The 14,395-nt window shown below is 41.3% G+C and overlaps 1 protein-coding gene across 6 annotated transcripts in view; it reads left to right on the forward strand.

The window, feature by feature from the left end:
• Positions 1-14,395, forward strand: part of ece1 (endothelin converting enzyme 1) — a 60,279-nt gene that overhangs the window by 34,825 nt on the left and 11,059 nt on the right. For 3 of the 6 annotated variants that reach the window (XM_084349635.1, XM_084349637.1, XM_084349638.1), the window contains 3 exons: positions 8,609-8,695; positions 11,010-11,148; positions 14,060-14,272. In XM_084349635.1, coding sequence (XP_084205761.1) covers positions 8,609-8,695; positions 11,010-11,148; positions 14,060-14,272 — 439 coding nt within the window. Of the gene's footprint in view, positions 1-1,542; positions 1,734-5,018; positions 5,076-7,630; positions 8,696-11,009; positions 11,149-14,059; positions 14,273-14,395 lie in introns of those variants that run through there. The other 3 variants (XM_084349636.1, XM_084349633.1, XM_084349634.1) reach the window with 3 other exon arrangements.

A 14,395-nucleotide genomic window follows, 5' to 3' on the forward strand; every position in this document is an offset into this window, starting at 1 on the left:
CACTGCATTACTTTTGACTATTTTGACCGTGACTGACTTTGTATGTGTAAAATCTGCCTCTTTACTTTCAATTGCTCTAAGACCCAATTCATCTGATGTTCATTCAGAGTATTTTAAATGGTCTTTCTTCCTGGAAAATCATTATTTAGAGAGCAGAAGCAGATCCAGTAAGATCCAAAGTGAGCTCTCACTGATTACAGTTGGTCTTCTACGTTTCCCCCTTTACTATTAACTCTTCTCCTGGGTGGTTTGGTGTATTTTAAGGCGATAATGCTCTAAATTGCTGATAGCATTGTGTGGTGCAGTTCACTTTATGGTGTTTCAAAAGTAAGAGCACATAAATCACTTGATGAAAGAAGAAACTTCTTTATTTCACTTCTTTATTGTACACATGTCCAAAAACAAGGCAAAACAGACAAGCCAAATAAAAAAACAATGACATTCACATTTTACAATGCCAGATTTGACGTTATATGCATCATATTATATTAATTGAAATACCTTAAAGGTCTTTATTGCCTTTTTTTGTTTTTAACAGTTAGCTAACTGTTAGCTAGCTAGGTGTTTAGCTAAGGCAGTGGTTAGCGCGAGGAAGTTACATTAAAGCCAGGTTGACATCACAAACGTTCCTTTACCCTTTGAGGGTGCGAGGACAATATGAAATTTGAGTTTGTAACTTTAACTGTTATTAACGGTTGGTAGATGCCACATAAATGTAGATAACCTTATCACACTAGGACAGGCACCTAGCAGAAAGATGAAACTTAGCGAGCTGGGTCGTTAGGGCACTGGGTAACATCATGAATTCTTGGAGGTTCCTAACATTAGACAGGGTGTAAAATATTGATGTTATTAACCGTTGGTAACTGCCACAAAAATGTAGATAACTTTATCGCTGAAGCAGTTAAAAAATCTATATAATTGAGATATAAGTACCAGTACCCCCATTAGCATTAGTATATGACCATATTTGACACACTTGAGGCACCTAGCAGGTCCTTTCTATTATTTATTCATATTTCAGTATTCACTGTTCTCTCAGGGTGAGTTGTATGTGTGGTTTTATAAATGCAAGATGAAACTTAGCTAGCTACCTGCTAGCCATTGTTCCCCCCAAACTCATTTATTGTACACATATTCAAATACAAAGAAACTTTAGCATTTAGCTAACTGTTAGCTGGGTAGGTGGTTGGGTCAGTGGTGTACCTCATTAATTCTTACATAAACAATTGAACATACTGGAACAGATGTAAAAATTTTAATTAATAAAACTGAATTTATAACTGTGCTTCAAAGTGTGATAGGAGTAAGCTATATATTTCTAAATGTGTTCAGTCAACCAGTAATGTAAACTTAAGGGTTAAGTTCATAAAAAAAATATGCTCATAAACAAAACTGCTCGCTTGATAACGCTTTGATACCATTTCACGCTACTTGACGTCCTGAGCGAGCAGCTTAGCTCGACTGTCATCACACTGCATCTTCATTTAAACTGTTGTTTAATCTTTTTTTTAGAAACTTTTTTTTTTTTTTTTTTACGAGAGTGCGAGATGATTTCCGGGGTAGCGCTGCAGCGGCGAGAGCTCCAGTGGGATGTGAACTATCTTGACAGTTGAAGCGCAGCCTCTTTGGTCGCTCAAGCTGAGGCTCACTTCAACTGTCCCCGGGCAGAGAGCACACCGGAGTCACGGGCAGCAGCAGCAGCAGCGGTGGTGGACCATCTGACAGCAGAGGTAAGACCACGTCCTCTGGTCGTTAACTATACTATGTGTTTACAAACGTTCAATAGTTAGCGAGGTTAATTATCTGTGTGAGGATTGACAGCGTCACGTGTGCCTGATTGATTGCTGCAGCCGTGTTGTTGACATGAAATAAGTGTTTTCTGAGTTAACTAATGTAATCCTGTGGTTGTGTTTCTTACATAACTACAGACTGTGTGCATCTTCTCTGAAATATTCTTACAGGGACTTCAGGTTTTGCTGCTTTACTTTAAGTTAACTTTTTATCAGGCTATCTCTGACTTTTAAAAAAAAAATATATATATATATCTTGTTGCACTAACTTTCACTGTTACTCAGAGGAAAACGTTGACAAGCTGAAGGTTTCCCAATATGAACTTCACATGTACTCAGAGTACTTTCAGCCAGTCATATAGTCAACCTTCAGTTTTTCCCTCTAGCCTACATCTTAAAATGTCAGTCATTTTAACCTTTACACTGAATAAACCCACCAAAACCACACTGCATCAAATTAATATGTTCTCAAACTATCTAAATGTTATCTCGAATATGTCTAGAAACCATTGCTCTCATTGGGACTTGGAGGGGAGATTGTAAACAACCACATGCATGTGATCATCAATCAGAAATACTTGTAAGCAAACACTAACTTTGAACGGTAACCAAACCAACTCAGAGGATCAGCGGCAGATGTGAAATATCATCTGCTGATTTGTGTGTTTTCCTAAAGTAAGCTGTCATCCTTGGCAAAAACTAGGCCCATCCCAAAACACATGAAGAGGGATCATCTTGTTAATCAGTTCAAAAAGTGAGCAAAACACATGTTGCGAAATTAAAGCAAATGAAGTAGAAAACAGCTTTTAGGTGCTTTAGCTGGCAGCATTGGAGCCTGATTGCCAAACTGGATTGCATCACTTTAAAGTCAGCTGGGGCAAGCCATGAAGTCTCTTGTGAACACATGCAGACATTTCACATCTTGTTAATCTGTCATTGCCTTTTCCTTTAAACCGAGGATTATTTCAGCTTTATTGTGTGTTGTTTTAAATCATGAAGCAGTTAAAATACCACAAACCGGAGCTACAGATTCAAAACAATAAATAACTTGGTTTAACATTATGAGAGTACTCGCTTCAGGGAACTGTTTTCGATCGCTTATTGTACGAGCTGATGCCCGAGTGATTGATTGTGTTAATAACCTCACACGGTTCTGGATGAGTTGCGCTCAGCGAGCTCTGTGTACTCTGCAGTTATTCATTACCTAGGTGTGATCATTAATGTGCTGCAGGGCTGCAACAACAGCGGGATCAGGTAATCTCCTGTTATCTGTCTGTGCCTCGGCTGAATCTTATTGTAAGCAAGCTTCCATGTGCCACTCCTTTTAATCCTGACCTTACGCTGAAAAAAATCCAACTAGGAGGAGCTCTGAAATATATCATCATATACCAACATTTGACTGACAAGAATTTGACTGCTTGCAGTAGATAAAGTGCACGGCATGGACACTAGACCTGACTGGATGATATTTGATCGTTCCTCGTACGTCAGAGTACCTGAAACGTGCACAGAAGAATGACTCCGAGTACTCTAGCAACCAGGAATCTGAAGAATTTCAGAGCTGCAGCCTGCATGTGAGGAAATATGCAAGCTCTTTACTTTTATTTGCATGTCTAAAAATAAACCAATAGTGTTATGATTACAGTAAATGTCCCTCTCGGCTTAGTTTAACAATCCTACTCCAGAGCGGGGGGAAAGCCGATTGCCTGGAAAAGTAGCTTTCTTTTTCTTTTTTTTGTTAACGCTTCATTATCAGGGTGTTTTCTCCAAAGGAAACATCTCTGTGCCGTGGAAAGAAAGACATTTCCAGAGCTGTCCCTACGTCAGAGGTCAGGAGCTAAAGCCTGAGACAACTTTGTCTTATCTGTGGCCTTCAGGCAGAAAAACACAGGGGGAATCAACAGGAAAGATAAAGTGTTAGAGCCGAGGTGGCTAGCGGCTTTATTTATGAACGTCCAAGTGTTGAGTCATCATCCCAGTTTGTTTGTTTGCTGCATCTGATATGTGGACATACAGTCAACGGGCACATACTGTACGTGGCGCAGGGTCAGGACCTCACATTCAAGTCAAGGGGGAGAACAGTGCATGCAGTAAACAACCTCATACATAATAGTTGCAATATGTGGCGCCAGTTTACCTTCATGTGAGAGAACGATGAATCGTGTAGTCGTGTTTTCATTAGGCTTTGTGGTATTTCAGGAATGTTTTCCCAGCCTCAGTGAGCTCCTTTGGATTCACAGAAAGGGTTAACTGATTGCTTTACGCCTGATGAGGAAGTTCTGTTTTTTTCTGTGGTACCTGCTTAATCTCTGTACGACAGAGAGTTTACAAGGATGCTGTGTCACCAAGAAGCAGAACTGAAAAGCAGAAGTTGTATTTTTAAGAGAATCATGACTCCAATCACGGAGGTCAAGTCACTTATCACACAGAATACGAGGATTAGATTGTCACTTAGCTTGTTTTGTGGATGGTAGTCTTTAATTACTGTTCCTCTGTGGTCTGAAACCACATCTAGGCCTCGCATCTGACTGCGCTAACCACGGCGGTTGGCCGAGCCGCCTTTTTTCAGATTCAAGACGTGTTTACTGCCAACTTACGTCAAACACGCCTGTACATCACCTGCAGTCTCCTTCCTTTCTTGTCGGCTTCTCTCTCTTTTTTTGTCTTTTTCTTCTATAAATTGTCATCCTGTTGTCGTTTTTTCTCTCTCAGAAACAAACTGTCGCGCACAAGTCACCCTCAAGCGATCGCAGCACCCAAACACACACAGGCTCCAGTTATTCTTGGAGGAATGCCCCCCCCCCTCCCCCGTGCTACAAATAATTGTCTGGTTTGCAGGATCAGTGACGAATTACTGACGCATGTTTGTGGTTTTACGGCCTCACTCGAGGGGCCGTGGCCTCGCGTCACTTCCAAGAAATCATGGGATTCTGACCCCTCTTACTGTCAGCTTTACTTTGGGAGGACTTCTTCATGCCCTGCGGGGCACAATGGCAAATTATCTACAAATTGTCCCGAGCTGGCCTTGACCACAAACCATTATTATGAGCATCATTTTGTGTGTTCTCATGGCTCCCAGTTGCCACTGAGCATGACTCCAGATATCAGCAGGAGCTCCTCAGTAGGTTATTCAACACCGCTCTCACTCTCCTGCAGGTTATGGCAGGCTGATGACCTCAGATTTAAAATATTTATATTTGTTTGATTCCTAGTTTCAGGATTATGTGGAGCAGGATACAGATGTGGAAATCTTGGCTCGCTGCATCAGGCGCAAAACGTCAGGTTAGTCACCAAATATCTTAAACAGGAAAGGGAAGGCAGCGCCGTCACCGAGCAGCAAAAGGCTTGTGGGGGGGGGGTGTTAATCTATGTGGCAATCACATCTGCACAGACCTCAATGCCAGGAAAGTGTTGGAAAATGACGATTGTGCCCTGAGGAATTTATGTGTGCGACAATAACACAGCCTGTGCCAGATCGTTTACACCGCGACACTATTTGTTGCGCTGCAGTGTGATCCAAAACAGGCCACATGCTATTTTTCTGTGAGATAAAATCCAGTTTAAGTAAAGTCAGTAAGCATCCCTTGTTTAGTTAAAGGGAACAGCTGTAATCCTTTCACGCACTCTAGGTTAATTATTGATCGAGATCAAATGCTGCGTTTTTTGTTTGTTCAGAGAGAAAAAGTCAAACGTCAATACCCCCATTAGGCTCTTTTTGCTTTGAGCAATAGGCCATTTGAAGCCATTTATGTAATTGAAAAACGGAGTCCCAGCCCACCTCCATCTTCTGTCCCAACAGTCCCTCTATAAGCCGATAATGTGACTTGGGTGGCCGGGTGCTGAGCTTTAACAGAGTTTAAAAACACACCGGCACGGGAATTGTCTGGTATGATTTTATTTCTCTTTTTAAAGATGATTATTTTTTGCATTTCTGCTTGATTAAATAGTGTCAGCTGAAAAGAGGCAGGGGAGAGAGAGGATGACATGCAGCAAAGGGCCCTACCCTACCCTTACCGGTGCACCCCGTATGATTTTATGTCTTGTTGTTTTGGAGATAGGATGAGGCTAACAGCAGTTCCCTCCTCCTTGCAGTGGATTTGCGGCATCTTGTCTGATAGAAAACAAGATTTAACAGGAATCTGCTCTTGGTTTTGCCTTGAATTCTCTGGAATGCTTGTGGTGGGAACGTGTTTTTTTTTCTGCGGCATGTTTACGTGAAACAAGTGGGGGGAAAAATAAGCAGGGATCTGCGACCGTATTCCCTTCTGGTTATGTTTACCAGAAAATCTAATCGGTCCTTATTGCATAAACATTTATCTTCAGTCACTGGTTTGTCTTGTGCTGCTGGATGTTAAAATGGGAGGTTGCAAGCCAGAGCATGAAGCTGAAGTCCAGAGGGAGAGAGACTGTGACTGTGTGTTCATTGTATTTCAGAAAAGGCAAAATCATAGCAGGATTTTTTTCTTCACAGAGTAGTTAGTCCTGCACCGTATTGCGTTGTGTTGAGCAATCAGACTGGAGTGAGCTGTGTCTCTGTCAGGCTGGCAGACAGCCTAAGTTAATCACTGCCCTTTTCACCGTGCTGGCACTGTAGAGAAGAGGAATCAGATGTAAACATTCTCCTGTAGTGCCTCGTGTTTCAACCTCGGGGTCTTTGTTTACTCTTGTTTTTTTCCCACATTTTATTTGTTTTACCCTAAAACAGTAATTTGTTTGACCATATACATCATAGGGATGTCATTTACAGTTGAAGGCCAACTTATAGGATAGAAAAAAACAGGAATTTTATATTCAAGGGGAATTTATTTCCTGTATGATCAGCTGATCAAAAATGTCTATTTACCTGTGCTTACACTCATTACTTATGTGAACAAACCTTCAAAAGCATCAGAAAGTGCAGGAACTTTTCTTTATTGTCATAATAATAATAACAATAATTGTTATTATTATTACAAATATGTCTAACGTTACGTTGGGCATTTGCAGCTCAACGTTCCGCATTTTTCTTACTGCAAGGCATGTCTACATGAACAAAGCTTGTATTTACAAATGATGAATTTACTACTATCTTTATATTTAGGTAATAGGTAGGAGTATAAACAACATAATTAGTACAGTTATTATGAACCAAACTCCGACAAGAAAAGCCTTTTCTTGCGTAATGTTATCAAAACATGTCATGTTTTGCAATATTTCTTTATTTCAGTGTTTAATGGTCACAAACAGTCAAGAGATGACCAATGCCTCTGCTGTTGGTTGCAGGGCGAGCTCTCGACGTACCGCAAGTTAATCCGAAAAAAACCTGGTGCTCTGCTGTGAATGTAGCCTTAATATGCTCAGTCATAAGGTTAATGTTATACGGCAAAGTGAACTTATGAGCAATAAGAGTGACATGACGGTTGTTGACGGCCTGCACTAATATTAAGCTTACAACATAACGATCAGATAAGCATGACCGACACAACGACGCACGTCATGACTCACGGCCAAGTGGGTTGAATTGAAACGGGGAAACTTATGGAGTCGTTAATTTCACAAACTAGTTATAAACCTACTGTGGAGGCAAACTCTGCTCTGCTCTGCTCAGCTCCGGTCCCGACCTTAGGAGGTCAGTGTGACTGAGAGACTCTTACTGAGTAAGAATGGAGTCGAAGTGCGCTCTACTGGATAAATAAAGCAAGGATATCATTTCTACGTAAAACCAAGTGATATTTCCTGCTTTTTATCAGGAAAAATAATTTATTTAATTGTATATCTGCATTGAAATTATATTATTATATTAACATTCAACTTTTAAACTTGTTTGTTAGATATTATATCTAGATTTTGTCCTTTATCCGGGGCGGATGTCGTGTTTAGTAGAACTTACTGGCTGTTTTTATGTACAGTATTTTAGCAGGTGGAGGTGACTCACATTTTTGTTTCCTTTATTTTGAAGCTTATCACCCACGTTTTAATACCATAATGAGGAGTAAAGTATCCAAAATGCAGTGTTTGTATCGTGCAGTGAAGGCCTGTGGCTGAGGGGTTAAACTGGAGAGGAAGTGGCTGTCATGCCTATCAGGTAACAGGTTGCCACGGGCAGCAACTACAAGCATGTAGTAGGAGGAGGTTATTCTGTCCAGGCACCTCCCCCGAGCGCATCACGTCCTATAGAAAAGACACTGGGTGTGATCTACGACTGGGGGGGGTTCCCTCCCTAAATCTAAGTGAAACCACATTGGAGAATGCGCTCACACACACCACACACACACACAATTGTACAATCACTTCCACACACCCAGTCTCAGTCATGTAAGTTGCTGCAGTCAGTGCTCCTTCCTGTTTTTCACTAGTTCCGTCTTCTCTCGTGCCATGTTTGCATAGACTGAAGGAGGAAGTCCAGAGGAGAAAAAAAGTTTGCCCAGGAAGAGCCACAGAACTGTTAGAAAGGAAGAGAGGGACCCACAAGGAGAGCTTCCAAGGACTTTTTGTGAGGAGGTTTTTGTTGGTGGTGGCACTGGTGACGTTTGCCCCTCTGGGGGATCTGCCAGGCACTATGGGGACTGTGAGAGGTGTTGTTGTGGAGCAGAGAAGTGCTTTTGAAAGGAGTGCTCTGAAAGTTAACTCCGTGTTCGAGTGGGAGAGCTCCAACAAGACAAACTAGATACCTCCTGATGGATTTTAAAGGGAAACCCGACCCTGAAGCCTCAGAGACTGCTGACGAATAGACGTCACACACAAACACTCTCTCGCACACACGTGAGTGGGAGACGAGACGGGGTAGAAGGAACATGGAAGCACTGAGAGAGTCTTTTCTGCATTTAACTTTTCAGATGTCAACGTATAAGAGAGCCACGCTGGATGAGGAGGACCTGGTGGATTCCACCGGTGACGACATCTACCCATCATCACCTATGCAGGTAAACATGCAACACCCTATACTAAAAATAAACTAATGCGTTACTGTCAGTAGACTATTATTATACAGTTCATAGAAAACTGTGTTGGCCTTCTAGGGTGTCACACTATGTGGAAAATGAAACAGCTGTCGTGTAAAAATCAGATCTTTTCAGGAAAATGTTTTAAAAAATGTCCGTGACTGCAGAACATTCACATATTTTGTGTCATCGTGGCTGCTGGTTTGAACTGGTTTAACTGGAGCGTGTTGTCATAAATCCAGAAACATGAAACATTGTACGTCAGATATACACTTTGGTTAAATGCCTGTGCATAACCGGAGGCATATGATCTGTTAACTAATGGATTTGATATGACATTTAAAGTCTCTTTTCTTTCTTGTTGAAACACGACATGTGTCTTTGTAGGCCAGAACTTCAAAAAGCCTCCATAATATGTTACAGAGGCCAACCTGCTAAACAGATGCTGCACTGTGAGGCTGGAAATATGGGATTAAACGTAATGACAGTCATATATTAGCTCTACTGCTAATACATTAATTACATCATGCTAACAGATGGATGAGAAAATGAACTTGGATGTTCTTCAGACGTTTGTACGGCAAAAAAAAACTACATTGTTACTTTTAATGCTGTTATTTTCATCTGAACCATTTACACCGATGTTACTGAAGCATCTATTTTGCTTTTTGTTCATATAATTTGTTTTTATCGCCCATCTGGTATATGATTGTCTTGTGGATGAGCAGTTTATGGACCCTAAAATCAGCCTAATGCTGCAGCTCAGTTTTTGTAGAAGAAGATCAACACAGAGTCCAAATCTCGTTTCAGCAGAACTGTGTGTACATTTTGGTAACAGCAGCATACTTTTTGTTTTTAAACCAAAACAATGTGTCTGAACAAAGTCCAAAATCTGTCACTGCTTAAATTCTGAGTTGTTTTACTCTTACGCCTTAATAGCCTTTGAGTAGGTAGTTAAGCTTTATTTATCCCAAAATTCCCACTGAGATCAAATTCTCTTTCACTAGAGAGACACACACAAACTAAGTCTGTTAAACCTTAAATCCTTTCTAGCAAGTTCTTGAGGTTTTAGTTTGATATATTGGCTGACAAACTTGAGGTTGACACTTATTTGTGTTAAACAACTGCACATTTCTGAGTGGATATTTCTGTTCACATTTCATACGTATATGCAGAGTATAGTTTGTGAATTCAAGACTTAGACATAATTCTCATTTTTCTGTAACTTTTTTAGGCGCATAAAATGTGGTTTTGAGAGATTGTGATAAACCGTAGATGGAAAGTGCACAGGCTTGGCAGCTGGGTTCTTCTCTTAAACACACTCAGTTTAGGTCCAAACCAGCCCAACATGCTGAGCTGCTGGGATTAAGAAGCCACTGTGGCTTTGGCATTTGATTTGGTCACATTAAGTTTGACTGTTGGACTCCCATCTAAGCTAATAGTAATAAAACGGATCCTTATATATGTATATAAATGTACACTTCAGGGGTAATTGACTTCCACAGGATATATGTGAGGTCCGAGATCTGGCATTTATTTACAGCGGCCGGAGCGCTAAATGTGTCCTGGGAAAGATTTGTGAGTGACCCTTGGAATCATTCCTGTAGGAAATAAGTTCCCTTGGCAGCTTCAGCTAAAGAAACATTCAGTAGAAAAAGTGCATGAGCACGGTATGCTGGTTTAAAATCCACTGCATCAATCACTGATTACTCACCACAAAGTATGGACTTCTCTTTAGCTCATAAATTCTTTTCTGAGAGGCTTTATAGTTTTTTTTTGGAACCAGAATATCTATAAACTAGGCGCTGTCTCTTGTCCTTGGTTGACTTCCTTATGGTCTACAGGTGAAACACAAAAGCAGCAGATATGGTTCAACTGGATTATTGTGTTTTTTCCCGATCTGGGCCAGAAGGAAAAAGTCCTTTATGAGTGAATGTTAAACTAGAGATGAGGAAACAATAGAAGAATGCTTAACCTTTTCTATGTAGGAGGGTCGAAAGCGCCGTAATAGAGAAGCCATTGTGTTTTAAAACCAAACCTGTCATCAAATCCTTGAGAAGCTGTTTGACTACAGACAACATTTTCCACACTGTATTGGTGCAACACAGTGACATTATTAAGAGTGTTTTCATGTGGTTTAAAGCTGATTTAAAGTTTGTTGTTATGTCTTTTAGCTATTTTAAAACGCCAAAACAATATCACAGTGAGTTAAATGAAGTGCTTTAAAGGTTTTATTGTGTGTGTGTGTGTGCGTGTGTGCGTGTGTGTGTGTGTGCGTGTGCGTGTGTGTGTGCAGGTGACTCTTCTGCACGGCCGCGGTCCCTCATGTTGGCCAGACAGGACACCGAGAGAGAGGAGGCTGCTGTTTTTGCTGTGTGTCGTGTCTGTGGGCCTGTTTGTGTGTCTCATCACCACCGGCGTCTTCTACAAACAGAGTGAGTTCAAAGTTCTAGTTAAACTCAGTGGTGACATAAGCTGAAAAGTAACACCTGCGGCCTCTGTGATGTAGTCTTACCAGAAGACTTCAGGTTAAAACTGTTCTTATATCCTCTTTATTCTCAAGTTTTTAATGTATTGTCAAATCAAAAACAAACCTTTCCAAGAAGAGGAGTAATTCAGATTAAAACACACACAAAGAGGAGACGGGTTGAAAGGGATGGTTTAGGGAAAGAGGCCTAAGTGCTTGCTTGAGATGGATGAGAAGTTTGATACCATCTTGTGATACCCTTCTCACGTCTGTCCATTGCAGTAAATCTGGAGTGAATACTGGTGACAGTAGCAAACAAACAGAGGTAACAAAAGCCACCTACCAGCACCTCTCAGGGTACATACAGACAAACTCAGGTGGGGCGGTGAAATGCTGCAGGCTTGTGCGTCAGTGTGGGAGTGTCACTCCATGGTTGGCTGTGTTGTTATGCTATTAGCATGCTGGTGATCGTTTGTCAACATTGATGGATTACAAAATAACAGTAAACAACCAGGATGTGAGGCAGATCATTACTGTGTGTTTTAAACTGGGAAACAAGACCAAACTGAGTGATCGCAAGTGAAACGTCAGGCTCCGAAAAGAAATGTCCGTTGTGTTCCCTTTGTAGCATTTAGCCATGCTAAATAACACGCCCTGCTACTGGCCCGATCTGCCTCTGATCTGCCGTCATGCTTCAGCCACAGTATGTTAAGCATGTCGGTCCTACCTTGAACGTTGGCATCCACGGATGGTGTACAAAGCCAAACTGAGTGAATACATGACGCACAACGTTACAATCTACTGAGGCTTCAATCATTCATGCAGCAAGTCTGATTGCCAGTTTATGTGATTGGCCACAGCGGTGTGACGCCAGGCAGCGTTTCTACGAAAGTTGCGTAGGTTTCAACTTTTTCGACGCACCACCTCATTTGGTCTAAAGTGTAAAAACAATAATTTACAATTGTATTGTGGTTATGTTCGTGTATATTTCTTGGACAAAAAATAGGTGGATTATACGTTGTATTGGATTCCACTGCTTTCCTTGCTAAGACAGCCCTACTCTGTGGCGCCATATTGGTTTGCTCATATTATGGGCTGATTTTGGCCTATCACAGATAAATTGGTATCAGCGTATAGGTTCCCTGATAAGAACATGAAAACTTGCATGTACAAATGCACAAATACCCTGCCTCCCTTTCATATCTTTGTCACAAGTATTTGATGACCACAAAGGCTGGGATCATTGCAAAGATGTGTATATCGGCTGATCTATCAACATCAAGATTTTTTACTTCTAGCTATCTTCTTGCTATCAGTATCAGTATTGGTCGGGCTCTACTACCCTGCCTGTTATTAGTTGCCTTTGTTGGTTGGGTGGGTCAGGGTTAGGCATGAAGAGTGAGATTGTTTATGGTTAGGGTAAGAATATCATGTTAAGCCAATCAGAGGCAGAGTAGAGTGAAGGCAACAAGTACAAGCCAATGAGAGGCAGAGTAGCGTGGGTCTTAGCACGAAAAGCAGATGCATAATGACTCTTTAAGAATGAGTTTGTTTAGCTCGCACCAATCCTCTCATCAAAGGTAATTGTGAAGGAGAAGGATGTTCTGTTGTATCCAGGTCAAAAGCTGTTGCGTACAACCTTTCTAAGCTGAATGTGCATGAATCTCTTTATTTGTCCATCCAACTGTAAAACTACAGGGCGGTGGGATTTAATACAGTATATGTGGGTTATTTTTTTAAACCAAAGCCCCACCTTTAGATAAGCTGCCTAAAAACAACTCTAAATCTCTCCCTTGAGCTTGTTCATTATGGAAAAAGGGCTTGTGGATTTACCATCACATCCAGGCGACGTCTCATCTGTGTCGGTTTCCTCAGAATTACCATGGGAAACTTAATGCCACATCCTCCTATTCAGAGCTGCGTGTCAGATCACACTTTGAAATAATAAAAGGAATAAGGATGAAATCCTCCAGAGGGCACTAACCTCATCACTGCTCGTAAATGTGGATCCGTCTCTGTTTGATACCTTATATGGACAGGTGGGGAAAAAGTCTTTACTGTAAGTCGTGCATTAGAGGTGACTTGTCCCCTGGATTTGTACTCGCACTTACACTTCTCTAAACACTTTCTTTGGCTTTTGAGAGCTCTTCCTGTTTAACAGCTTTTGTGTTTAGATTGTCAAAAAAAGTACCACAGAGCAGCCAAAAGTCACTGATCACTTCTGCTTAACGATTTCCTAGAGGTTGATGAAGGTTCTCAGTCGTCCAGGTCATGGTAATTCAAAGTGCTGTATCGTAGGCAACTGGACATGTTTCAGTTTCTTGATGATGTTTTCACTTCTCATCCAAGAGGCTTCTTCACTTCTAACTAACTGGAGGGGAGTTGCAGGCTTTTAAACTCTGTGTGGGAGTGTCCTTACAGAGGAGTAACACACAAAATAACAGTTCTCAGGAAAACGTAGGAGTAACACTGACATGTAAATACTAGCCACCTTGTTAAAGGGAACATGGCCGATATAAAATCAAGTGTTTAAACACACAGTCAATTCATTAATTAGTTGGCAAAAAATGTGCTTTTGCCTCCTAAAAGTCAATATCATCAACTACGTTTCAGTTATTTATAAAGGATTTCTACAAGGAGAAGTTTTCCCTCCAGGTTGTATATCTTGGCTGTTACTTTTTTATAAAATAATAGTTTCCAGATGGTCTGAAGACCCACATGTATATTTGGATGTCCTCCTATGAAATATTTTCAGATTCCACGGTAATCCTCAAAAAAAAAAAGTATCAAGAGACAGTTTCCAGCAGTCGAGGGTCGATATTAAAAGTGAACTATCTATGAACTAAACATGTTCTTTTTAAAAATCTGCTCTCCTGCAGCTCACCCGGGCTTGTGCCTAACAGAGCCATGCATTACTGTGGCCAGTGCGGTCATGGGAGCCCTGGACCGATCCGTAGACCCCTGCCATGACTTCTACAACTTTGCCTGCGGGGGCTGGGTGAAGAGCAACCCTCTCCCCGAGGGCAAGTCCCGCTGGGGACCTTTCAGCAACCTCTGGGAGCATAACATGCTCGTGATGAAGCATTTATTAGGTAAGAGTCCTTGTCTGAGTGCTTTTCAGTGTCCTCAGCTGCCTTTACCCCAGGCAAAGGTGTAACGTTTCCCTTTTTCCGTCTCTTTTTCTGGTCTCACTTTGCATTTACGTTTATTTGTCT

This window comes from Pagrus pagrus (assembly GCF_965226575.1).
Source record: "Pagrus pagrus genome assembly, chromosome: 3".
NCBI classification, from domain to species: domain Eukaryota; kingdom Metazoa; phylum Chordata; class Actinopteri; order Spariformes; family Sparidae; genus Pagrus; species Pagrus pagrus.